This window comes from Juglans microcarpa x Juglans regia, chromosome 3D (assembly GCF_004785595.1).
Source record: "Juglans microcarpa x Juglans regia isolate MS1-56 chromosome 3D, Jm3101_v1.0, whole genome shotgun sequence".
Classification (NCBI taxonomy): domain Eukaryota; kingdom Viridiplantae; phylum Streptophyta; class Magnoliopsida; order Fagales; family Juglandaceae; genus Juglans; species Juglans microcarpa x Juglans regia.
In genome coordinates this window covers 13,686,848-13,714,286 of record NC_054598.1, presented here as the reverse complement: position 1 = coordinate 13,714,286, position 27,439 = coordinate 13,686,848, and the positions used below count along the sequence as shown (strand labels likewise).

Sequence of the window (27,439 nt, the reverse complement as noted above, 5' to 3'; positions counted from 1 at the left end):
GAAGAAGGGATAGAAACCTAGTCGCCGTCAGTCCCCAGGTCAATCGGAGGAGTCTCTCCCTCTAAGGCAGTAGTGGGCAAAGAGTGGGGAGGTGAACTTTTGCCATAACTCTCTTCTTCAAGTTCTTCTATAACAAGAGTGTCGCCGCCCTTGTCCCCAGTCTGGACACCACAGTCGCCTAGGGCACCATCTTCAACAAAAAGGCAATGTCCACATCCTCATTGACCTCGCCATTTTCCTTTGGCAAATCAGAAGCTTCAAATGTAGGGAACTTGTACACTAGACTGGACGCCGAATCGAGCTATTGAGGAGGAATATCAAAATCAAAAGAGGTCATAGGTCACAAAGGACTTGACCCATCAAGCCATCAAGGTTTCAAGACTTGGAGAAGGTGTGCGTGTTGGCGAACGATTGGAGGTAGAAGGCAGGGCACCCTGATGTTGGTTAGCCACAGGGGAGGCACCAACACTTGTGCCCACAGCCCCCTCTTCGCCGCAAGAGAAGGCATATCCGTAGTAGCAAGGCGAGGGCGCTTTCGCAAGGCTTTTGGAGTAGACTTAGAGGAAGCCTTCGTTGGGGGAGATGGCGCCATGACCTTGATCAGAAACAGGCGACCCTTGATGATAGGAACCAAGGTGGGCCTACTCTTAAAGATCCTTTGCAAGTTTCAGATGGGCCAATTACAAGATCAAGGGCCAAGAAGATCAAGGAAGCAATGCAAGGATTGGTGCAATCCACTTGAGATGAAGCCAGCAAGAGCCCAACACTGAAGATGGGTCTGAAAGAAGAAGAACCAGCTTTGATCCACTTTATTCATGCTGTGGAAGACATGACTTAGAGATACGGCCTATTGTTATTGGAGGCTTCTAATTTGGTTAAATGATTTATTTTACTAGTTTAGAATAAGTGGGATTGAAAATGCTTGGCTCACATGTCTTATTTCTTATGAACTATGTTTTTGGGAAGGCCTTGTATTTTGGCCAAGGGCTTATTTGGAAAGTTACATTTTAGGAACTAGGGTTTCATCAATTTATTGTTGGGGTTACTGTAGCCGCGGGTACTGTAGCCTGTACTGTTCATCAAGGGTAATTTTGGGAAAAAGAGGCTTTATTTTGGCTAGGGTTTTGATTAGGTTTGGGTATAAAGACTCTTTGTAGCCTCATTTGAGAGATTAGACAATATTGAATTTTATTTGTGAGTTGAGTTTTCTCCTCTTGTTCTTAATTGAACTCTTGAACTTATCAAAGGTAAATCACAACCTTTGTGGCGTTCCTCCTTTGTAATCTGGGTTCTTGAGATGGGTTCTTCAACGGGTCTAGATTTTAATATAATCTAGGTTCTTGAAACGAGCTCTCATCGGGTCTAGATTCTCCATCCTTGACTTGATTTTTGGCTTTCTTGGGGAGTTTTCAAATTGATTGTGGGTTCAAGGAATTCATTCCCACGGGTTCATATCATTTGGTATTCAGAGCAAGGTTTCCAATCAGGTCTGATTCTATCTTTTAATTTCTTGCATCCTTAAATTTAATTCTAGGGCTACATTGTCCTAGAGTTGCCAAAAAAAAAAAAATTGCTGAAACGAAAAGTGGGCTGCCAAAATTCTACGGGTTATTGGGTTTGGCTGAAATTTGCATCACCTAGGGTTTCAAAATTCTAGGGTTTAATGCATATCTGAGTTTGTCAATTGCTTGAAATGTCGTTCCATTGATTCTCTTCTATTTCGTTGTCAATTCTTGTGTGCTTCAATTCAATTGCTTGATTTTTACAATTGAGTATTTCTGTTTGTGATTGGATTAGAAAAAAAGAAAAGAAAAGAAAAGAAAGGAAAGGAAAAGAAAAGAAGAGAAAAGAAAAGAAAAGAAAGGAAAGGAAAGGAAAAGAAAAGAAAAAAAAATTCAAAAAAAAAAAAAAAAGAAGAAGAAGAAGAAGAAGGAGAAGAAGATAAGGAGAGGTAGCATATTTAAAGGTTGCTACATAGTGACAATAAAGACAAAGAAAAGCATTTGTTGATTGAGTTTTGTCCTCAAAGGGGCTGAATACATATTTATAGTTGGTATCTTCTTCTATAATTACTCTTTCCCTCGTATAAATTCCTTGAGTCCCGTGTCATTTTATTCCTTCCTTGTTTCTTGTTTCTTGGATCTATATTACTGGTTGGAATAATACAAAGTTGTATTGTCTTGATTTAGTTCAACTAGTTCTTAAAGAACTTGAGCGGGAAAACTATTGAGGTAAAAGGCAAAAGAGTGTGAGACTATTATCGGGGAAAAGCCAATTAGGAGTGAAACACGAGTGGAATGCCATTATTCGAGCGTAAACACGTAAGGGAGTGTGTGAGGTTTTTCCACTAACATTCATTTGTGCAGCACTTTACAATGTCTCATCGGAGTGGCTCTTCACCAAAGGGGATGGTAGATAACTCATCATTTGTGTTGCAATCCATGCAACAACAGTTTGAGCAGTTGAACTTGGTGTTAGGTGAAGTGAGGGATAGGATGGATCATCAAGAAGTGGTAATTAGAAATTTACAAGGCAGGAGAGATAGGAGGAGGAGTGAACCTTGTACTGAATATAACTGTAAGAATGAAGAGTATGGTGAGTCTCTTGTTGCCAGGCATGCTCTCAATATACAAATTAAGATGGATGATACAGAGAAGCAGAGCGAAAACATTTTTCATACTAGATGCCACATCAACAACAAGGTATGTAGTATGATCATTGATTTACGGAGTTATATTAATTTGGCTAGCACTACTTTAGTTGAGAAATTGAATTTACCTACCTTAAAACACCTTAGACCATACATGTTGCAGTGGTCGAATGATTGTGGGGAGGTTAGGGTCAATAAGCAAGTGCTAGTTACTTTTTCAGTTGGAAAATACCAGGATGTGGTCCTTTGTGATGTAGTGCCTATGCATGCTGGTCATATTTTGTTGGGGAAGCCATGGGAGTATGATAGGAAGGTGATCCATGATGGGTTAAGGAACATGTACAGTTTTGAAAAGGATGGAAAAACAATCAAACTTGCTCCTTTAACTCCAACACAAGTCCATGGGGACCATTTGAAACTGAAAAGTGAGGTTGCTCAAAAAAGAAAGAATGAAAATGAGTGTGATCAAAAAAGAAAAAGTGAAAAAGAGATTGAGCTAAAAAGTAAGAGTGAAAGTGAGATTGAGAAAAAAAGAAATAGTGAGGCCGAAAACGAGAGAGAGAGTAAAATGAGAGAGATAAAAGATGAGGGTGAGGTTGAAACCTCAAGAGAAAGAGAGAATGAGTTGAAAAACAGTTATCAGGTCGAGAGTTTAAAACAAAATGAAGGAAAAGAGAGTGACAGAAAAAAAGAGAGTGAAAAGCAAAAAGAGAGTGAAAAAGAAAAGAATTGTGGAAAGAAAAGAGAGGGTGAAGAAAGTGAGAGAAAAACAAAAAGAAAAGTGAGTTTTTATGCTAAGGCGAGTCTTAATACTAATGAACTTGACGTATCTTTGCCTAGTGTTATTGTCTTTTTGTTGCAGGGATATGAGGTCATGTTTCTTAGAGGTGTGTTTAGTAGATTGCCACCTATTAGGGAGATAGAGTACTACATCGATTTTGTGCCAGGTGCGACAATTCCTAACCGACCTTTCTTTGAAGAACATGTGTCGTTTTCACACTTGAAGGGACAAGGTAAGTCGTTGACTATAATGCATGCTAAGCGGGAGGACTGTGTTGAGACTTTTCTTCACGTATTCAAATACACACAAGGTATGGAAAATTTTGTGGTTGATGCTTCAGCAAGAAGGTACGTCCTTATCTTCATTTTAGATGTAAAATTGTTGAGACTTGAATATAATAAAGAATTGCATGCTAATGATGTTGACTTTGCTAGTGTGTATAGAACATGTGAAAAAATATCGTTTGGTAAGTTCTATAAATTAGATTGGTCCTTGTTTAGAGAGAATAGATTTTGTGTGCCAACTAGTTTTATGCTTAAGTTGCTTGTGTGTGATAGACATGGTGGTTTGTTGGGTATCTTTAGCGTAAGGAAGACTTTCAATATGTTGCATGAACGTTTGTGGGAGTATCATTTGCCATTCGCTGATGTATTGCATGAACGTTTGTGGAAGTATCATTTGTCATTCATTAACGTGTTGCATGAACATTTGTGGAAATATTACTTGACATTCATTAAGTTTGCATATAATTGGAGTGGTGTAAGAAAAACTTTAGGTGTGTTTCATGAACGTTTGTGGGAGTATCATTTGCCATTCATTGAATTGCTACATGGATATTTGCGGGAGTATCATTTGCCCTTATTAAAGTATGCATATAAAACCTTGCATACTACTATTTCTTCTTCTCCATTTGAGGTTGTTTATGGTTTTAATCCACTTATTCATTTACCTTTGATGGCTTTGCTTATTGATGAGAGGAGTAGCTTAGATGAACATTTTCAATTTCTTGAGAAAATTAGTGACAATGCATATAAAGTGGATCTTCCAGGTGAGTATAAAGTTTCTGCAACTTTCAATGTTTCTGATCTTTCTCCTTTTGATGTAGGTGAAGATTCGAGGTCGAATCCTTTTGAGGAGAGGGGGAATGATAGGAACCAAGGTGGGCCTACTCTTAAAGATCCTTTGCAAGTTCCAGATGGGCCAATTACAAGATCAAGGGCCAAGAAGATCAAGGAAGCAATGCAAGGATTGGTGCAATCCACTTGGGATGAAGCCAGCAAGAGCCCAACACTGAAGATGGGTCTGAAAGAAGAAGAACCAGCTTTGATCCACTTTATTCATGCTGTGGAAGACATGACTTAGAGATACGGCCTATTGTTATTGGAGGCTTCTAATTTGGTTAAATGATTTATTTTACTAGTTTAGAATAAGTGGGATTGAAAATACTTGGCTCACATGTCTTATTTCTTATGAACTATGTTTTTGGGAAGGCCTTGTATTTTGGCCAAGGGCTTATTTGGAAAGTTACATTTTAGGAACTAGGGTTTCATCAATTTATTGTTGGGGTTACTGTAGCCGCGGGTACTGTAGCCTGTACTGTTCATCAAGGGTAATTTTGGGAAAAAGGGGCTTTATTTTGGCTAGGGTTTTGATTAGGTTTGGGTATAAAAACTCTTTGTAGCCTCATTTGAGAGATTAGACAATATTGAATTTTATTTGTGAGTTGAGTTTTCTCCTCTTGTTCTTAATTGAACTCTTGAACTTATCAAAGGTAAATCACAACCTTTGTGGCGTTCCTCCTTTGTAATCTGGGTTCTTGAGACGGGTTCTTCAACGGGTCTAGATTTTAATATAATCTAGGTTCTTGAAACGGGTTCTCATCGGGTCTAGATTCTCCATCCTTGACTTGATTTTTGGCTTTCTTGGGGAGTTTTCAAATTGATTGTGGGTTCAAGGGAATTCATTCCCACGGGTTCATATCATTGACCTTCAAACGGTCAGACGTTACCAAGAAATGATTAATATTGGCAGGTGTCAAAAAGATCTCGGTCCAAATCTCGTCCTCATGCTCAGTCGCCCAAGCAGCGACCATGTCAACACCGGATTGCTCCCGTTCAAACAGAGGGTCCAAAGTCGCTGCCAGGCCTTCCTCGCTGGGAACCTTACTCCAGGAGGCTCTAATAGGGAAGTCTCATAGCCTTTGAATTGGGAAATTTCCAACCTACGCTAGAAACAAAGAAGAACTTCCTTGTCCATTGCTTGGCGTTTGAATGTTGACTCTCAAAACGAGCTAACCGCTAATTTTTAATCTAAAAACTGCAAATGTTGCCCAGAAAGCTCCTCAAAGAATAAAATGCTAAGAACTCTCGAGCGGTTAAATTTGGGTATTCTTCCCTGAGCTGGTTCCAAAACCAAACGAAACATGATGCGAGAACAAAGAAGAACCTGCCACGCATGAGAAAGTTGTGCAAGGCTAGCTGCAGAAGATCAAGAACATCAGGTACTGGGCAATAGAAAGGAAATCGCAAACCGTGGGTGAGGGCACAAACAGGAAGAGCAACCTTTACGGCGAATCCTTCTTCATTGACACAATCACGACGAAGGAGTTCAAGGAGTATTGAGTCTAGAATCCCGTAGATGTTGCACAAATTTGCTAAGTCCCTAGCAGTAAGGGTGGAACGCCACCCAAAACATTCGAAGCATAGGACATCTTTAACAAATGAAGACTTTGGGACAAAAAGGGTTTGGGATGTGTTTCGTTGGGCCATGAAGATGACAGAGAAGCAGAGGGAAAGGGGAAATGAGAGAGTGAAGAAACAGAGGGAAAGTAAAAGATGAAAGAGGTCAGGGTCACAGATAAAGACGTCGATATAGTGGGGTCTAAAGAACGTAAAGAAGACATGAAGAAATTGGGAAGAAGATGAAAAATGAGGAGGAGTAGAGAAATTAAGAGTAGGTGATGACTGTAGATCATCATTACTTGACTGAATGACATGACTGAAATAGAACGTGGCGATGGTTACTGGGCAACGTACGCACGTTTCTCAAGTTTGAAATTCCTGCCTCTTGGTAAGTGGAAACAAGGAGCAAAGTAATTAATGGCCCAGCGGGGTAGTCCATAGGTCTAAAATCCTTCATTGGTGAATTCTCACGCTTACACACGAAAGGAATTAGTGGGCTAACTGGAAGAATTAATATTGGTCTAGCCCAAACTAGGGGCCCATGGCCCATCGTCTACAAGTGATAACTATTCAAAGGTCGAGTGGATTGTACACAGGCCCTAGCCGCCCTGTTTATTAGGGCGGATAAACTCTCATTGATGGGCACCAATATGGACATAGTCTTAAAGATCATTTGCAAGTTTCAAATGGGGCAATTACAAGATCAATACCTAAGAAGATCAAGAAAGCAATGCAAGAATTGGTGCAATACACTTGTGATGAAGCTAGTAAGGGGCCAACACACAAGATGGGCTTTAAAGAAGAAGAATCAGTTTTGATCCACTTAATATAAGCTATGGAAAATATAACTTAGAGTTATTGTTTGGGCCTATTGTTATTGAATGCTTTCAATTTGTTTAAATCATCTATATGATTTATTTTAATAGTTATAGGAATTAGTCTAAAATAATCGGGCTTGAAGATGCTTGTAACATACTTGTCATAGATTTAGGGTATATAAATAAATCTTCTAGTCATTTTTTCTATTATTATTATTATAATCCTATCAGATTTTATATTTATTTATTTTAATAATTACTATTATAATTTTGTTTGAATTTACTAGAGTTTTGTGTTATTTTTTAATTCTAATAATTATTACTAGATTTTACCAGATTTTACATCCCTCTAGAATTTTGGTTTGAATTCAACTCGTAGTTCCTCCTATCTCCACTGAACCTCATCTCTTGATTTTAGCCTCTGAAATAAGCACAATAAACCTCCAAACCCATACGTCTCTTACTGTTAGTTGTTAGTATTCTAATAGAAACCAACTTAGTTGATGATCAATTTCTCCACTCTGCACGTCTCCACTCCCACTCCCATGCACGTCTCTACTCCTCTAGGTTTCATTTTATTTCTCAATCATCTACATATATATTACGCTTATCCCTTCTGCATGAAGAGAAAACTCCAAGCCAGTAAGTCTCACCGTGAGCCACCCCATTGTTGAAACTCCTCCACACCGTGAGCCCTTCCCCCACTCTCAACCACCGTGCAAGGCCAAGAGCCCCCCAACACAGTAAGCCTCACCGTGCGCCACCCTCTTCACAGACTCATCTTGGTGAGCCTCTGCTTTCCATGTCCAAAACAGAGCAGTCACCTCTCTTCCACGGTAACCACCTCAAGAGACACCAAACCACCTCTCCGACAACACAGAGATTGCTAGCCATCCTTTTTTCGTCGCACCCACTCCCTTCCGATAAGCCCATCGCCGTCGACCACCACTTTCTCTCCTTAGCTTTTCGGTTTTACAGTTTTCTCTCTCTCTCTCTCTCTCTCTCGGTTTCGGTCTAATAGTTTCCCTCTCTAAACTCTCCCTCCCTCACTTGGCATCGCACCACTCTACCAGAAGACCCAGTCATGCCGCCTTAACTTCCAGCCGCCAGAACCACAGCACCGTCGCGTTTCCCCCTCTCGGTGAGTTCCCTACTATCGACCATCCCATTGTTTTGAGCCTATATATCTTCTAAGGTGAAAGACACTTCATGATGGGCTGTGGGCCTTAAAGCCCATCTGGCCAAAAGCTCTAGTTCCTAGTGGACTTCTTCTCACGGGCCACAGGCTTTCTTATTTTTTTATGAAATGAGCTAATTTTTATATACTGGTATATGGTTTTAATTGGGCTTGGACTCTTGTGGGATTGATTATTTGCAATTGAGTTGTGCTTAAGAAAATGTTCAAGGAATTTAAAATGTGTTTTGAAGTATATTATGGAGCTTATTATTTTAGTTAATATTCATTTATCTATTTAGTCGGATGTTAATAAAATTATTATGTTATACTTTAAAAAGAAATTAATGAATATGTCATGAGTTTTGAATAATATTATGATTAAGTTTACTTTTATTAATCGAATGTTTTCACCAATTATTTTAGATTCATATATATATATACACAATTAAATTATATTTGAAAGATTAGATATCATATTTCAGCAGTAGAAGTTTTTAAATTATTTTGAATGCTTTATTAAACGAGATTCTATAGTCTACTTTACTAGATGTTGTTATAATTATGCTATTAAAGTTGTAGGTTGAAAATAAAGAAATATGTTAAGAATATTTAAATGATATTAATATTTATTAGATTTCTTCTAAGATTTAATAATTCTTATTTTAAAATAGCTCAAGTATTCTACTAAATTATAGTATGTTATTAGTATTTAAGTAATTTAAATACTAGGATTTATTGATGATGGTGTTAAACAAAAGATTTATTTGACTATCTTTTAGATTGTGAATTTAATTAAGTAGGATATTAGTACATATTGTTCCCGAACAGATTTAGTGATAGTTATTATTGCGTATAGGTGACAAGTTACGAAGTGATATTTAAGAAGAAACGCAACGAGATAAGTAATTTGATCACAAATTAGGATCATCACAGTTTAGCTTATATATAATTATTATTCAAGCCAATTCATTTCCAGCCATTATTTATGCACCACTCATACCATATGCAAACATGACATCCAACATGCATACGATTATGTCATTTCGCACCATGCTCAAATTTAGAAATTAAAATTATATATGTATTATGTCATGCATCTTATGTGTATAAGACCCATAAGCTATCTTAAGTTCAAGTGCAAGATAAGATAAGATCAGTTAATTAGATGATCATTCAGATGCATAGTATCAATGCAGTTCAGTTGCAGGGTGGATGTGCAAGCCACGGGCTCAAGCGTGGTCCATCATAGTATGCCAGAATACTATCAGCAGCTCCCCTCGCAGCCGCTAGAAATGGGGCCCGTGCACAACCTTGCACACAGGGTTAAGTGTGTTGGAAAATCAGATCAATCAGTTAAGTCAGATCAATCAGTTAATTCAGATAAATTAGTCATGCATAGCATAAGCATCAGTATGAGCAGTCATGAATTTAAACTCTCAGCATGAAAACTTTTATGAAAACAAAACTTCTATGAAAACCTTATGTTTATTATGTTTACGTTGTGATGGATTTCTTGCTGAGTCATCGACTCATTTTAGTTTATTTTCATATTTTTAACCACTCAGGTGAGGATGATGAATACGAGTAGACAGGCAAGGGTTAGAAGGAGCAGTTAATTTTAGTTTCAGACTTTCTAAAATAAAATTTACTTTTATAACATGAATTTATTCAGTTGATTCATTTAATGTTTTTGGAAGAAATTTTATTAGACATTTTTTCTACAAAATAAATTTCTAATTTCATTTATGAAATATATGATCTCTTACCGGGTTTATTTTATGAAAAATATGTGGCACTCCTAGTCTAGGGGAATGGGGTGTTACAATGTTTGGCCCACATATATTTTATTTTGTTGAACTAGGGTTTCAAGAGGTTACTGTAGCCGCGACACAATTCATTTAGGGGTATTTTTGAAAGAAAGAGTTTTATTTTGGCTAGAGTTTTAATTAGATTTTGGTTTAAATACTCTTTATAGCCTCATTTTAATTAGTTTATGAAATTAGATAAATTTATTTATTATGAGTTGAGTTTATCTCCTCTTGTTTTTTAAAGAAATTTTATACTTGTCAAAGGTAAATCACAACTTTTGTAGCATTTTTCCTTATAATTTAAGTTCTTAAGACAGGTTCTTTAATGGGTCTAGATTTTCATATAATCTATGTTCTTAAAACGAGTTCTCAACGGATCTAAATTTTCCATTGGCTTGATTTTAGCTTTCTTGGGTGAGTTTTCAAATTGATTGTGGGTTTAAATGATTCCATTCCTACGGGTTCATATCACTCATGTTACGGATATGGATAGCGTGGTGATTAGATAATTCCGATACATTAGGGGTAAGCCTTTTAATGGCTAAACATTGTGCAAAGTTGATCAATTTATGGTACTCTCCAAATATTCTCCGCGCCTATATATCGGGACAATAAGTAACCCTCAAATCATTTTATTGAGTATTCTTGAGTTATTATCTCTCACTTATTGTTGACTTAGGCATTAGAGGTGTCACAGATACATCGTGCCGCCTACGTAATGATTTGCAAGTTAACAATCACGATCGATGGTGGGATACATCCTTTACATATATTGTACTATTTCAACCGACATCGTCAACTACCACGACACGAGGGGCTTGGTCTGTGCTAATGCAGTAGTCCCACCCTCATCACTAAGGGTGTAAGTTTGGACCGGAAAATCGAACCGGTCCGGACTAGTTGGACCGGTTTTGAACCGGTCTGGTCTGGGACGGGTTCTTGTAACTGTAAAACTGGTTGGACCCGGTCCGGTTCCGGTTCCATGGTTTCCAAGACCGGACAGGCCCAGTTGGAAAAAAATATAAAAAATATATATATAAGTTTTATACAAAATTAATATTATACAAAATATTTCTTATATATAAGTTTTATATATAATATATAATTATATATGAAATAATTTCATATTATAATTTAAAAATTATAACATAAAATATTAATCTTAAATATGAACATTTGTAATTTGTTGATCATATGTTATTAATATAATTATATATAAGATAATGTTATTATAATTTATAAAATAAAATTTTAATCTTAAATGTGAAAATTTAATTTATCATATGCTTTAAACATAAAATATATATTTAAATTATTAATAACATTTTATTTATAGCTATACTAATATATAACTAATTATACTGATAAAAATAATCACATATAAAATAATGATATAGTAATTAATTAATACTAATTACTAATACTAAATTACTATACTAATACTATCACTATAATAAATTACTATACTAATACTATCACGATAATACTATCAATAATATAGTTATAATAAATTAAACTCACTATAACAATTAACAAACTCACTATAGCTATAGTTATACTTATAGTCTAATATAGACTATAGTTATACTTATACTAATATAGCTATACTAAATCACTAAAAGTTTATAACTAACACTAATATATAACTATACTAATAGGCTAATATTAATACTATTATATAGTCTAATATATTATATAGCTATACTAATATACAAGTCTATAACTACTAAACTAATAGTCTAATACTAATAGTTTAATATAGACTATAGTTATACTTATACTAATATAGTTATACTAAATCACTATAACTAATACTAATATATATAATATAACTATACTAATAGACTAATATTAATACTATTAATCTATTATATAGTCTAATATATTATATAGCTATACTAATATATAAGTCTATAACTATTTAACTAATATTAATAGTTTAATATAGACTATAGTTATAGTTATACTAATATAGTTATACTAAATCACTATAACTAATACTAATATATAACTATACTAGTAGGCTAATATTAATACTATCAGACTAGTCTAATATATTATATACCTATACTAATATATAAGTCTATAACTATTTAACTAATACTAATAGTTTAATATAGACTATAGTCATACTTATACTAATATAGTTATACTAAATCACTATAACTAATACTAATATATAACTATACTAATAGACTAATATTAATACTATTAGACTATAGTATATTAAATGTATTACTAATATTTATATATAGTTATATTAAATCACTATAGTCTATTAAATATATTACATTGAAAATAATATCATTTAAAAAAAAAAAACACATTGAAAATAATCAAATATTAATTAAATAGAAAAGCCAAACGGCGCCCTTTTCATGACAATTAAACGGTTAAACACTTAAACCCTAAAAACTAAAATCGTCTCTCGTCTGCTCCAGCCTCCAGTCCCTCGTCTGTCGTCTCTCATGCAGCTCACTACTCTCAACTCTCTCGTCTGGCCGTCTCTCACTCTTTCGTCTCTGAAGTTCTCAATTTTCTCGTCTGAGTCGTCTCACACTCTCTCGTCTCTCACTGAGTCACTCTCTTGTCTCTTAACTCTCCTGTCTCTCACTATCAACTCTCACGTGTCGCACTCTCTCGTCTCTCAACTCTCTCGTCTGTCGTCTCTCACTCTTTCTTCTCTCAACTCTCTCGGAGTCGGCCCGTCTCTCTGTTGATTTTGCCCACTCGATAAGTTTTTTTTTTTAAATTACATATTATTATATTAAGATTTTTGTGATTGGATTTTGTGATATTAGGATTTTTGTAATTGGGTTTTGTGATATTGAGATTTTTGTGAATTTGTGATTGGATTTTCAGTTTTGTGATATTAAGGTTTTTGAATCCAAAATTTAAGATTTTTTGTGATTGTGTTTGTGATATTAGGATTTTGTGATTGGGTTTGTGAAATTAGTTTGAAATTATGATAGATAATATTTGCGATATTAGGGTTTTTTAAATTCGAAATTAGGTTTGTGAAATTAATAAATTACATTGATATGGTTTTGTAATTTTTCTACTTAAATAATATATGTGTAGTGTGGCTTGAAATTAATGTTTATCAATTGGGGTTGATAAACAAATGTTTATCAATTAAGTTAAAACAGATTTTTTTTAATAAAAGTATAAAACATATTTTTTTAAATCAATTTTTTTTTATAAACAAATTTTTAATAACAAACTGTGAAACTTATATTTTAAAAAAGCTGAAAAATCGGACTAGTCCGGACTGGAAACCGATAAAATCGGAAGTACCGGTTTAGGAGGGTAATCGGTACATAATCAGTTTTGAAAAATATAAAATCGATACATACCAATTTGATCTTAAATTTTATCTAAAATCAGACCGAACTGATTACACATTATACTATCACACATTATACTCATCACACATTATACATAAGCACCCCTGCAAAGTGCAAACTCCAAGAGCACTGCATGCCCAACACCGAGCAAGACGCGCCCTTGGCAATCAGCATGGCAACCAAAGTCTTTCTCACGTGCATGGCACAGCCGATCATCATGGGACGTCCACGTATGTCCTGTACAGGCACAACATTCCCTGCTATAATTTTTAAAATTATCATACATGTACATCATGGGACGTCCACGTATGTCCTGTACAGGCACAACATTCCCTGCTATAATTTTTAAAATTATCATACATGTACGTACGTGCGTGTGTTTAGGTATTGTGAATATATTTAATAATATTTTTTTTAAGAGAAATATTTTAATTATAAAAAAAATTATATAAAAATAAATTTACAAACTGATATACTTTAACGTGATACGTTAAATTATAAAATTATTTTTATTATAAAAAATTATAACATATTATATAAAAACATATCAATTCGTAAATTTTATTTTGTATGATATCTTTATAGGTATGGTTTTTTTAAATAGTTTCATAAGAGTCTTGCATAAGATAGAGATAAAGAAAAGTTGGCATTTAATAATGCTTCCTCACTACATGCTATTGCTTTAAAAAACATGTGTATATTTAGGTCTAGTTTGGATATAAAAATTCTTCAATTCATCTCAATTTATCTCATATCATCTAATCATTATAATTTTTTTAAATTTTCACATAAAATATAATAAATAATTTAATTTTTTCAAATCTTAAAATAATAATAATATTAAAAAATAATATTTTAAAAATATTTTATTAAATTTTTAACTTTCATCTCAACTCATTTCATTTCGACTTATTGTCTAAATATCCCTCCGGCCGTATGTATGGAAAAGTGGGTGAAGCACCCGATACGCTGGCCCTTGGCTGTAGGTCGCTAATTGAGCCTTGATGTTGAGATTCAAGACCTGGCTAGATCTGGATCATTGGATCATTCACAATAAAATTAATTATGGAAAATGCTTGTATGACTTTCAATCAAATATGTCCGTTTATATATTTTAATTTTGTTTTAATTATCAAAAAAGTAATTATTAGTAAATTTGTATTTTTTTTTTATTTTTTCTTAACAGTTAAGTATGTTTAAAAATACCTAAAAGAAAAAGAAAAATACCATTTGCACTGATGTACACATTTAGAATGGAAAAATAATTTATACACAATATTTTTACAACACTTTACACAACTATATTTTAAATTATGAGTATTTTTTATAAAACATCTTATAAAAGTAACATCATTTTATAAAAATATCTTCATTATATAACATTATTGTATAATGTATTGTATATATATCATTACTCGATAGAGTGTACCCTAACATTATCCATTAATTATTAGACAACCTTGGAGTATGCATAAGTGGTACTCCTATTAGCATGCCATTAAAATTTAATGTATATGCAAACAAACATGGCTCTTATTTTCTTGCAAGAGCACTAGGAGCACAAAGTAGCGGTTCTTAGCAACTTATATTATTATCAACAACATTTTTAAAATGAGAGCAGAGTGTTATTTATATTCTTAAAGTACTAATAATTTTCATAAACACAAATCCATCAGTCTTATCTTAACACTTTTCATCCAAAAGAAAATTAATTACTAGGTAGTTCTGGAATACAAATATATGGTACTTTTATTGGCATGCCATAAAATTAATTAATGCTTATATACTTATAAAAAAAATTAATACTTATTATATAAACAATTTTAATGAGATGATCTCATGTATAGAATAGAAGTACTACATTTTTTCTTAAACACTATCTAATAATTTTCTTCAATTGTTTCTTATTTTGCTTCATTAGTATAATTGGATTTATTAATATTTCTGTAATTTAAGAAAAAACATTGCATTGATTTTGAATGGGACAAAATGAAAAAAGACTTGATCAAAGTTCAAAGATTTATTTTTTTCAACAAAAACAGAATTAACGTTGATTTTACTGTCAATTTGCTCTCAATTGTCCCATTTAGATACAAGAAGTGTTTAATTTTATCATTACAACTTTTCAAAATTTTCATAGATAATATAATAAACAATTCAATTTTTTCAAATTCTAAAACAATAATAATATTAAAAAATAATATTTTATTCAACTTTCATCTCAACTCATTTCATCTCAACTCACCATCCAAACCACAGATTAAGTTAAATTTGTAGCCTAAAAACTCTTTGGAGTGGACCTTCTTATCTCATGGGTTTAACACCTTCCAATACTTACACAAGACCTCAGCACCTATACACAATTTTCATGAGCTGCATCCCTGAGGATGAAAATCAGAAAACTATCATATTCTCCCATCTCTTCTGAAAGCAACCTATTTCCTATTGAAATCACCATTGTTCTGCATCCTTAACCTATTTTTAAAGTTGTGTTTGGATAGTGAGGTATTCTCAAGTATTTTATAAATAGTAGTGAAAAAGTAATGAGAATATAATAATATAATATTGAATAGTATTGAAAATGTAATGGACCCTTGCTAACTGTATTCTAGAAAGGTCCAAGAAGTAGAGAGAGAAAGAGAGAGAGACTTGAGAGAGAGAGAGAAAGTGTATGAATTGAATAATTCTCGTTGCTTTCTTCTTCTCTCTTTTGTTTTTATAACATCTTCATTCTTCATACGGCATTGTTTTATACCAAAATTACATCAGAATGCCGTGACTGAATTCATACTATCTACAATAGTAATCCCTTATGTTCTACTGAAGAGAGCTTAGCAACCTCAACATCATCTACCAAATTGTTAGAAGTAGAAGGTAAGACTTTTAAACATGTTAAATTACCTTTATAAGTGAATTGCATGTGAAGCTTACCAAATTCCCAAAGAATAGAACCTAGTGACAGCAGCCACTACACTCCCAATACAACATCACAACCACCCAATTCTAAGATAAGCAAATCAGTTACAAAGGTGGTACTTGAATGTGTAGGGCCACATTGCTACATTTCCCACCACTAGTAACAATGTCTCCATTTGCAATTCTTACCTGCATAGGAACAAACTCATGTACCAGCAATCCACACTTCATTGCTACTGCAATATCTACAAAGTTGTGAGTACTGCTAGTATTTACTAATATAGTCAGCCTTCTTTTTTTAATCTGACCAAGAACTCTTATAGTTTTTGGGCTTGGTGTTCCAATCATTGCCTAGACTGAAACAGAAGCAACTCCAACAACATCTTGCACATCTCCACCCTCAACTTCAATCAACTGATCATTATCTTCCTCTGACTCCCATGATTCACCCTAAGGCAAATCCATCCCCTCCAAAACATACAATTTTGGCTTCGAACACTTATGGCCTAGATGCCATTTCTCCTCACAGAAATAACAAAGTCCTTTTTTCCTTCTATCCTGCATCTGAGCCTCTAAAATTTTTTAGTAAGAGACTTTAGGAGCAGGCTACCCCTTAGGAGTCCTTAAAATAGATGGAGCTTAGGTTGTCCTCTTTATATTAGCCATTGCATCATAAGAATTGTTTTGCCAAGCCTTCCTTATGCTCCAAACATACAATTCCTGAATCTTGGCCAAACCAAATGCATCATTCAAATTCTTGGGATCGAGCATCCTCACAAGTAACTTGACTTCATCTTTCAACTCACTCAAGAAACAACTAAGCTTATTATTCTCAGAAATACCTCTGATTCGATTCAAAATCAACTCAAATTTTGTCTTGTAGGCTATCACAATACCTACATGTTTCAATCTCGTGAGAGCTCCCATTGGATCATCATAAGGAGATGATCCAAATCTGACTTGTATTGCTTGCGTTAAATCCTCCCAAGAATGAAAAACTCCTACTTCACTAGCATTTTGGAACCAAACTAATACCTCTTCATCCATATGAAAAGAAGCAATAAAGATTATTTGTCCCGATGGCACTTGGTGATATAGAAAATATTGATTAGCTCTATACACCCAAGCCAAAGGATTTCTACCAGAAAACCTTGGAAATTCCAACTTTATGCCTTTAAAGATTGCCCTATCCACACTGGTTCATGATAATGCACTTCCTCACTGCCTTCATGTGCTTCATTGTTTTGTTCAAGATTCTGCATGTCTTCATGAGCCATTGATCCATTAACTGATATGCTCGAAATTTGCTGTAAAACTTTTGCAAACCTCTTTTCTGGTTTTTCCCTGTCGATTCTTGTAGTTTCTTGTTGTTGAACCAAAATCACAATTGTATCTTCAATCTGTTTTTGCTGCCGATCATGTTGCTGCCTAAGGTGATTCATAGAATCCACCACCTGTGCATAGGATCACGTCCCTTCCTCTATGACTGCTGATACCAATTGTAATGGACCCTTGCTAACTGTATTCTAGAAAGTTCCAAGAAGTAGAGACAGAGAGAGAGAGAGTGTGTGTATGAACTGAATAATTCTCGTTGCTTTCTTCTTTTTCTCTTATGTTTTTACAACATCTTCAGTCTTCATACGACATTGTTTTATACCAAAATTACATTAGAATACCACGACTTCACTTATTCAACTAAACTAAACGATAGCGTTCTACTTATTTACTCACATTTCCATTAAAACTCAACCCAAAACGAAAACGCACAATTTAAAACATACGAATTACAACAACTCTAACGAACTAAATTGCCACTTTCCTTTTTATTCTTCCTACCCAGAATTTAACTACCTCTTCTACTCTTCCCACGCCTACCTTGTAATCCACCAATGCTTATATCTTCAATGACCATTACAGAAAAACAGGTAAAAAATATAATAAAATAATGAATAATAGTGAGATATTTTAAAAATACTTGAGGTATACCCAAACTAGGTCATACTCCGTTTCGGTGCCCCTGCATCATTGAGGGAGATCTCAGAACGAGGGAGAGAGAGAAAGAAAGTAATTTTTGGAAAAGAGAGAGAGGGAGGGTTGGGGAACTCAATTTCGTGTGTTGTTTCTACTATGCAGTGCAGCCATATGGTAAGTAAAATGAAGCCTCTACATGGAGCACCTCCATTGAAGGATGTTATTTGGAAGAGAACCGATGAATTGATTATAAGTTATTCTCTTTATAGCCACGCCTTTCAATCTGGCTACCATATAACGACTTTATTATAATTATTAACCTTGCCCTTTTAGCATCCCCTAATTAAGGTAACGACTTTGAACATGGTCAATTCCCATAAACAAGGCCTAATACGATAGACTAAATATGTTTGTACCCTCCTAAAAACATACATTTAACAATAATCAGAAAAAGAAGATTAAAAAAAAAACAATAATCAGAAAAAGAGAAAGATATAATAAATTTTATTAAAAAGTTTTATTTGCAAGGGGTGTGGAGGATAGTCATTTTATATCATAGATATAATATGATTTAATTTAGGAGATAAATTTAAAATTTCGAATCTTTCAAATCAATTTGTGATATGTCAGGTTAACGATTGTAAAATATAAATGCTATGTTTTCACTTTTTCTTTTTTTGAAACAGACGTTTTCACTTACTTTTAAGTAGAATAATTCATTAGTTTATATTATAATAATATAAAACGTTGTATTTACAAGTTGGTATTAGGGCTGGAATCGAGTCGAATTGAGGCAGTCTTTAGCTTGCTGAGCTCGGCTCGACTCAAAATACTCGAGTTTAAGTTCAAGATTTTTATTTATTCTTTGTTTAAATTTGACTCGGTAAACTAAACTCTCAACTCTAGCTCAATTTTTTAAAAATATTTTGAATAATTATTAATAATTAAAAAATTAGATAAATAAAAAATAAAAAATCTAATATTGAATTTATGCAACTAACAAGTAAAACATCTACTGAATTATACGATTTTAAAAATTTATAAATAATTAATATCTAACTTGTTGATATTTATTCATAATAACAACATATTATATGTTTACGTATATTATTAATACATACACATAATATGATAGCATATATCTATTTCATATGTGGTTTTCACATACTAATATATGAATTTATTAAATCTTATTGACTAATTATTGTACAAATTATAAAATATAAATATGAATAGACATAAGTAACTAAGTTACATATTATATAATTAATTATAAAAGTGTTATGCTTATATTATTAGTTAATATATATATATATGGAAAATGATAAGATTACTACTCTTCAACTACTTGTTTTATATTTTATTTTTTTTAATTTTTTATTTTATTTAATGGTTAATAAAGTAACTATTAATAAAATTATATATTTTTTTAATTTTTTTAAATAATTAAGGATGTTAAGAAAATACTTAAAAGAAAATGATAAAAAAAAAATTTCAAATATAGCAGTAAAAGAGCAGTGAACCGGTTGCAATTGTATCATTACCCTATATATATGTATGTATATATATGTGTATATATATATTTATCAATATATGAATGAGTTTTAATCGAATCGATGTAACGAATTGATTCAAGCATAAACAAGGGTGATTTAACAAATTTTAACTGAGTTGAATTGAGTTTTGTTAGGTATGTATCATTTACTAATCAAACAAATATATGCTTTCATAGGCAAATTTTTTTTCATAAGTTAAGTTTAATTTGAGTTTAACCGAACAAGTCAAACATTTTAATTCAATTATTGTCCTAGTTGGTATTAAAGGGCAAAATTATAAACTATGATACAGTATAATTTAATTTGTAAAACAAATTTAAAGATTTAAAAATTTTACAAATTAGATCTTCCACCAGTGGCTCGCTCCCCATAAAATCACGTGATTCCGTATTTAGCCACGGTGGAATCCAAATATCCCCGAGAAATCTCTCCCGCCATGAACACGCTCCCTATCGTCTCACCTCCATGTCCTTCGACGCTTCCTGTCCTCGCCTTATCGACTTACACAATCTCTCTGTATCCCCAAACTCCCGTCATTTCCCAGTCCCTAGGGTTTTGTTCCCCCAAGTCACTTGGCACACTTCCACAATCAAGATCTTCAATTAAGTCCCCGAGTTCTCTATACCCCGTAGAACCCCAAATCTCCGACGCCGACGACTACGAGGACGACGACGAAGATGACGATGTGGCTGCTGATGAATACTACGACATCTCCGGCGATGTATTGGAAGGAGTTGAACAGAGCGACGATGAAACCGAAATTCCTATTGCTGCAACAGAGGCGCCGACTCCGCATGAGGAGTCCAAGTGGCAGAGAGTGGAAAAGCTTTGCAACGAAGTCAGAGACTTCGGCGAATATATTATCGATGCCGATGAGCTCGCTTCGATATACGATTTCCGCATAGATAAATTTCAGGTTTATTTCTATGCAAATATTCAAATCTTAAACTCACTTTCCTATTCGCAAGCATACAAAGATTATATGCATTTCTTATCTTGTATTAAATGTAGATATTCAGGTCCAAGAAAATTTTGACACTCTTAGTAATTATTTTATTTTTTCTCTTTTGGGCAGCGTTTGGCGATACAAGCATTCTTGAGAGGCTCATCGGTTGTGGTATCTGCGCCGACGAGCAGTGGGAAGACTTTAATTGCCGAAGCCGCCGCAGTGGCCACAGTTGCCAGGCGAAGGCGAATCTTCTACACGACTCCACTCAAGGCACTATCCAATCAAAAGTTTCGCGAATTTCGGTATATAAGTCTTTCTAAATCAGTGTAAATAGTAGAAATTTGAATTTGTCAACTGTACTTATGCCGCTGTATTAATAATGTTTTGTGGTTCAGCGAGACATTTGGAGACAGCAATGTTGGCCTTCTTACGGGGGATTCTGCAGTGAATAAAGATGCTCAGGTTTTGATTATGACTACGGAGATTTTACGCAATATGTTATATCAGAGGTACATTATAGTGAATTTAAAACTCTAGTTGTAGCTTATGGGAATTGCTTAATGAAGGCGTGATGTAATGTATAAATTTGAACTAATGTTATGATCTGGTTTTGCAATCCATTAGCTGGCTGCGGACTACATATTATCGTTTTGATCTGTAAACTGACTGCATATATCTTCTGCGACAAACTATACAAACTATACGACACATCTCTTTTGCCTACTTCTCATTCGTACCTTGTAGTTTCAATTAAGGTTAACTGATATGATAACTGGATGTGAGATTAACAATGCCAATAAGGCCTGGTTTGCTTTTAAGAGCCAAAATCTTGAAAACTTTGAAAACCTCTCATCTCATAATTACAACTTTTCCAAATCCCCACACAAAAAAAATAAACAATTCAATTTTTTCAAATCACAAAACAAAAATAATATTAAAAAATATATTCTAACAATATTTTATTCAACTTTTTAACTTTAAGCTCAACCTGTCTCATCTCATCTCATCTCTGAAAACAAACGAGGCCGTGTGGAGAGATGTGTACAGAAGCTTTGTAAATAGAATTATCGAAAAATGTATGCCGGTAGGAAATATCATTAGTGCAGTAAGTGTTTCCTCAACATGGTTGCTACATCTAGAAATTATCTGTGACCTCCATAAATTTGTTCTTCATTGGTTAAGTTGATTCTCTAAATTAAAAGGATGGTGGTTTACTTCATATTCACATGCAGTGTTGGAATGGTTTCTTCTGATAGTGGACTGTTCCATGTTGATGTGATTATTTTGGACGAAGTTCATTATCTAAGTGACATATCTCGGGGTACAGTGTGGGAAGAAATAGTAAGTACATTTTCTTGTCCAGGATCTCATTTATTGCCAATGATTTCCTCACACTTTTTCTTCATATGGCGTAATCAATTATTTCAGGTTATATATTGCCCAAAAGAAGTCCAACTCATATGCCTATCAGCAACAGTGGCAAATCCTGATGAGCTTGCTGGTTGGATTGGTCAGGTATTGTTCCCCCCCCCTCTAGCTGACCTAGTTTATGTTTTGGATATAGCGATACCATTTGTCACATGTTGAAATGGAAAGATGAAGGCATTATTTGTTCTCCTTGCAGTTTTCTATTTACAAAGAAAAAAAATGTGCCATATGTCGATAAGGAATTTTTTGCGATATTTTTTTGGGGGAAATACAGAACATTTTCAGACACCATCTGATGTTAGAAAAAGGACTTTGTCCAGCAGATAGATTTTCTTGCTTTTGTTAATTTAGGAGAGCTAAACAAATCACATGAGACATTTCTATTGGGATATTTTTTGTTCATTAGGCAAGTGATTTGTGCTATTGATCCTGCTGTGCACAATTAAACATATAGTTATCAGACATACAAAAAACAAAGGTTCAAAGTGAACTGAGGGGGTTTCTTTAAATATTTGCCTCAGTGAAGCTGTGTCTTAGCAATGCCATCATCCACTATTTTCTCTATTATTTCAATGTGGAGTTAGTTACACAAACTGATAGTAAATCTATATTTTCAAAAGGGATAGCAGTAAGGACTCATAAATTGGGGTCGTAGTATATTTCATAGTGGCTCTTTCTTTCCTTTTTTTTTTTTTTTGTGAAGTTGGCAACCCGAATTTTGATGTCTAGAGAAAATATTTCTGATTGAAGACCCTTTATGGTTCTCTTCTACATTCTTTCTGCCTTCTGGTGTGTTGGCCTGTCATTTCTTGCTGCTAGTTCCGTCATGTAATCATTGGTTGTCTCCTGGCATCATCAACTCATCATTACATGTTGTTTTCATACAAAGATAGATTAATTTCCACTGTCAACTCTAGCATTGGTTTCTAACTGCTGTCGGGTTGACTGATCTATAGACTTGTGGGAGGATTGAGTCTTTCTAATTTCACCCTTTTTCTAGATTCATGGTAAAACTGAGTTGGTAACATCCTCAAAGCGTCCAGTTCCATTGACTTGGCATTTCTCTATGAAGACAACTTTGTTACCTCTTCTTGATGAGAAAGGAACGCAATTGAATAGGTATTTTTCTTAATTGATTCTTATGTCACTTCATTCACTTTGACTTATAGTTTCACTATAGATGAATGCAAGAATAGGGATACCTTTAAAGCATTGAATAGTTAATGTTTTTTGTTAGACTAGTTGCTTTGTTTTCTATTGAAACATCATTTTAATACTTAACAAAACAAAAGTAGCTTGATTCTGCCAGCACTTGAATAAAAATTGCTAGCTATATTTTACCAGTGGTTATTCACGTGAACATTCACAGTGAAAGTTCGAGGTTTGGTTCAGATTACCGTAAGTATGATACACTGTACAACATATAATTTTTTTTCCCTCTTCCATTAGTTCTATCTATCCCCTCCCTTAATCTGTTATTTGAACGCATGGATGGAAAGTTATTATTATCAACCATTTTCATTTCCTTTTTTCTAAATTGGAACAGGAAGCTGTCACTCAATTATCTGCAACTTTATGCTTCAGGAGTTAAATCTTATAAGGATGATGGGTCTAGAAGAAGAGATTCAAAAAAAAGAGGAAGTAACATGAGCTATGACAGTGTTGATAGCATGTCCGAATCACCTCTTTCAAAGAATGATATAAACACTATTCGACGTTCACAAGTATGGGCTCATTGCATCAATTCTTTTATATAACAGTACTGTTTTCATTTTTATGGTCTTCATCTACCTGATGCTTTAATTTTTTATAGAATGACAAATCAATATGATTACGGGAGTGAACTATTAATTTTCAGGTCCCTCAAGTTATTGACACGTTATGGCAGCTTAAGGTAAAGGACATGCTGCCAGCAATTTGGTTTATTTTTAGCAGGAAAGGATGTGATGCAGCTGTCCAGTATCTTGAAGATTGCAATCTCTTGGATGAGTGTGAGATGAGTGAGGTTAAACTAGCCTTGAAGAGGTTCCGCATTAAGTATCCTGATGCTGTCAGGGAGACTGCCGTTAAAGGACTGCTGCAAGGGGCTGCTGCACATCATGCTGGTTGTCTACCGTTGTGGAAATCATTTGTAGAAGAATTGTTTCAGCGAGGACTTGTCAAGGTTGTCTTTGCTACTGAAACACTTGCTGCTGGAATCAATATGCCTGCTAGGACAGCTGTTATTTCATCACTCACGAAGAGGAGTGATAGTGGACGAACCCAATTAAGCTCAAATGAATTGCTTCAAATGGCTGGGCGTGCTGGACGTAGAGGCACGGATGAAAGGGGTCATGTAGTACTTGTTCAGACTCCTTACGAAGGGGCTGAAGAGTGCTGCAAGCTTCTATTCACTGGAGTTGAACCTCTTGTTTCACAGTTTACTGCTTCCTACGGTATGGTGCTGAATCTTCTTGCAGGTGCAAAAGTTACTAGCAGATCTAATGAAGTAAGTGAAATGAAATCTTTAAAAGCGGGACGAACTTTGGAAGAAGCTAGGAAGTTGGTTGAGCGAAGTTTTGGAAACTATGTTGGCAGCAACGTTATGCTTGCTGCAAAAGATGAGCTTACTAAAATAGAGAAAGAGATCGAGATGCTGACTTTAGAAGTTAGCAATGAGGCCATAGATAGAAAGAGCAGGAAACTTTTGTCAGAGGTAGCATATATGGAGATTGCAGATTTGCAGGAAGATTTGAGGATGGAAAAACGTCTTAGGACAGAACTGCGAAAAAGGGTGGAAGCAGAAAGAATTGCTGCTCTGAAACCTCTTTTAATGGAATTTGAAAATGGACACTTGCCCTTTTTGTGCTTGCAATATAAAGATTCTGAAGGAGTTCAACACTCACTGCCTGCTGTTTATTTGGGGAAGATTGACTCACTCAATGGTTCAAAACTTAAGAACATGGTTTTTGCTGACGATTCTTTTGCACTGAATGTAGTTGGGACAGAGTCAAGTGTTAATGACCTTGAAATGGGCCGAGATGTTGAACCATCTTATTATGTGGCCCTTGGTTCAGATAACACGTGGTATCTATTTACCGAAAAGTGGATTAAAACAATGTATAGGGCAGGCTTGCCTAATGTTGCACTAGCTCAAGGTGATGCTTTGCCTCGGGAAATTATGACAATGCTTCTTGATAAGGAGGAAATGAAGTGGGAGAGGCTTACTGCTTCTGAACTTGGTTGCTTATGGTGCATGGAAGCATCTCTAGAGACATGGTCTTGGAGTTTGAATGTGCCAGTTTTGAATAGTCTTTCTGAAAGTGATGAGCTGTTACATATGTCAGAACCATACTGTGAAGCTGTTGAACGCTACAAGGAACAAAGAAATAAAGTTGCACGCTTGAAGAAAAGGATAGCACGTACACAAGGCTTTAAAGAATATAAGAAAATCATTGACATGACGAAGTTGACCGAGGAAAAGATAAAACGTTTGAAGGCTAGATCAAAACGTTTGACCAATCGAATAGAGCAGATCGAACCATCTGGCTGGAAGGAGTTTTTGCAAATCAGCAATGTCATACATGAAATTAGGGCATTGGATATCAATACACATGTAATATTTCCTCTGGGTGAAACTGCAGCTGCAATTCGCGGAGAAAATGAGCTTTGGCTTGCAATGATTCTCCGCAATAAAATCCTTCTAGGCCTAAAGCCTGCACAACTTGCTGCTGCCTGTGCAAGTTTAGTTTCTGAAGGGATCAAAGTTCGTCCTTGGAAAAACAACAGCTATATATATGAACCTTCCACAACCGTAATCAATTTAGTCAAGTTCTTGAATGATCAAAGAAGCTCCCTTTTGCAACTTCAAGAAAAGCATGGGGTAAACATTTCTTGTTGTTTGGATAGTCAATTTTCAGGTATGGTTGAAGCCTGGGCATCTGGGCTATCTTGGAGGGAAATGATGATGGACTGTGCAATGGATGAAGGAGATCTAGCACGCCTCTTACGGCGCACTATTGATATATTAGCTCAGATTCCTAAATTACCTGATATTGATCCACTGTTGCAAACCAATGCAAAGATAGCATCTAATGTCATGGACCGCCCTCCAATCAGTGAGCTGGCTGGATAGTGTCGTATTGCCACCATAAGGTACTTGTAAAATTGTGACCATTGTTTCCTACAGGGTCAATAGCTTTTCAAATTTCACAGCATCTGTTTAATGTATCTGATTGAACTTCAATCAAGAAAGATAATCGGCTTCACGTTTGCGATGCATAATGGATTTTCCACACGTATTACCAGCAAAAGGCCCATTTGTATTCTGTGGAGGTAAGCCTTTATGGCTAGGCTGAATACTGTCCATGATATCGAATGACACATCACTAACCCCAGAATAAAATGTTGGCAACAAGGATGCAACTACTCAGAGGACACTAAAACCAGGTGCCTGTCAGCAACTAAGGTTGTTTGCCATTTGCTATTTCAAAGCCAGGAAAACTTTTGCACGATTAAATTTTTCTGGCTTGTTTATTCTCAGATGCTTTGGGTTTTTACTTAGCTCACTTCCATTGTGCAGTGCAATGATTTTGATAAACTAATCAATTGATTTGTTATTACAATGATTTTGATATCTCATTACAGGTCGAATGCTTTCAGATTATATATTGGTGGGAAATGATGTATGGAAGCTGTTCCCCCAAATGCTGTCAGCGGAAGATGCAAAGTCTTCAACTTGTCTAATTCTTCATCCATTGTTCTCTTGATTGAATGGTAACATTTAAAGACTCATTTTATGTTTGATGCAGTAATTGGCATCGAAGTCTTGAGCTTTGCTGCAACCCTGTGTCATACTTGAATCTCTCAGCCCTACCTTTTGGAAAAATAGGCCCATCTTGTGCTTAACAGGGTGTGTTCATACTCCATGCTCCTTTTTTAGATCTATCCACAAAAATACTGTTACTCTTTCTAGTTTTTTGTGCGTAGTGATAGAGGCTGAGCAGTCTTCCCCCTTTCTCGTACTATACTTTTATTCGCACTTTAAAGAACAAAAAAGAGATTCTTGAACTGCAGACCTAATGTCTCGAAATAACAAGCAATTCTATTCTCATTTCGCGTTATTGGAGATTGTTGCATTCTTTACTTCCATCATTTAATCGGTTTTTTTTTTTTTTTTTTTTTCAAACGACAGATTAACCATTTTAAGTAAGAACTCGTTCTGATTCCTAATTTGGCATGCCATTTCAAAGAGTATTTAGTTCATATACAAACGCATCCTCGCCGCAGCTAAATGTCAATAATAAACACTTACCGATCATGTAGTTGACCACATTATTAACATGCTCCATTCAAACTTTCACAGCATGAATACTTTA

The 27,439-nt window shown here is 34.7% G+C and overlaps 1 protein-coding gene across 9 annotated transcripts; it reads left to right on the top strand.

The window, feature by feature from the left end:
* The first annotated feature begins 20,074 nt into the window (after window positions 1-20,074).
* LOC121255626 (DExH-box ATP-dependent RNA helicase DExH15 chloroplastic) lies at window positions 20,075-27,184 on the top strand. 9 transcript variants are annotated; one of them, XR_005938817.1, is made up of 9 exons: window positions 20,075-20,621; window positions 20,781-20,956; window positions 21,050-21,163; window positions 21,887-21,995; window positions 22,083-22,169; window positions 23,083-23,201; window positions 23,629-23,806; window positions 23,941-26,510; window positions 26,724-27,184. XR_005938817.1 is itself a non-coding variant. In XM_041156035.1 (9 exons), exons 1-8 carry the CDS (start codon window positions 20,142-20,144, stop codon window positions 26,194-26,196), a joined length of 3,519 nt encoding a protein of 1,172 aa, XP_041011969.1. In that variant the 5' UTR covers window positions 20,075-20,141; the 3' UTR covers window positions 26,197-26,216; window positions 26,724-27,184. The 9 variants fall into 9 exon arrangements, 5 of the variants coding, with proteins under 5 accessions (XP_041011969.1, XP_041011968.1, XP_041011966.1 ...); XR_005938815.1 differs by having other exon boundaries at window positions 26,709-27,184; XR_005938816.1 differs by having other exon boundaries at window positions 23,941-26,529.
* The last annotated feature ends 255 nt before the right edge of the window (window positions 27,185-27,439 follow it).

Excerpts from the sequence above, each read along its gene's own strand:
- LOC121255626 (XM_041156035.1), top strand. The coding sequence starts at position 20,142 with ATGAACACGCTCCCTATCGTCTCACCTCCATGTCCTTCGACGCTTCCT. Across the intron at positions 21,996-22,082 it reads GTACAGTGTGGGAAGAAATA|GTTATATATTGCCCAAAAGA; the intron begins GTAAGTACATTT and ends CAATTATTTCAG. Across the intron at positions 22,170-23,082 it reads TTGCTGGTTGGATTGGTCAG|ATTCATGGTAAAACTGAGTT; the intron begins GTATTGTTCCCC and ends CCCTTTTTCTAG.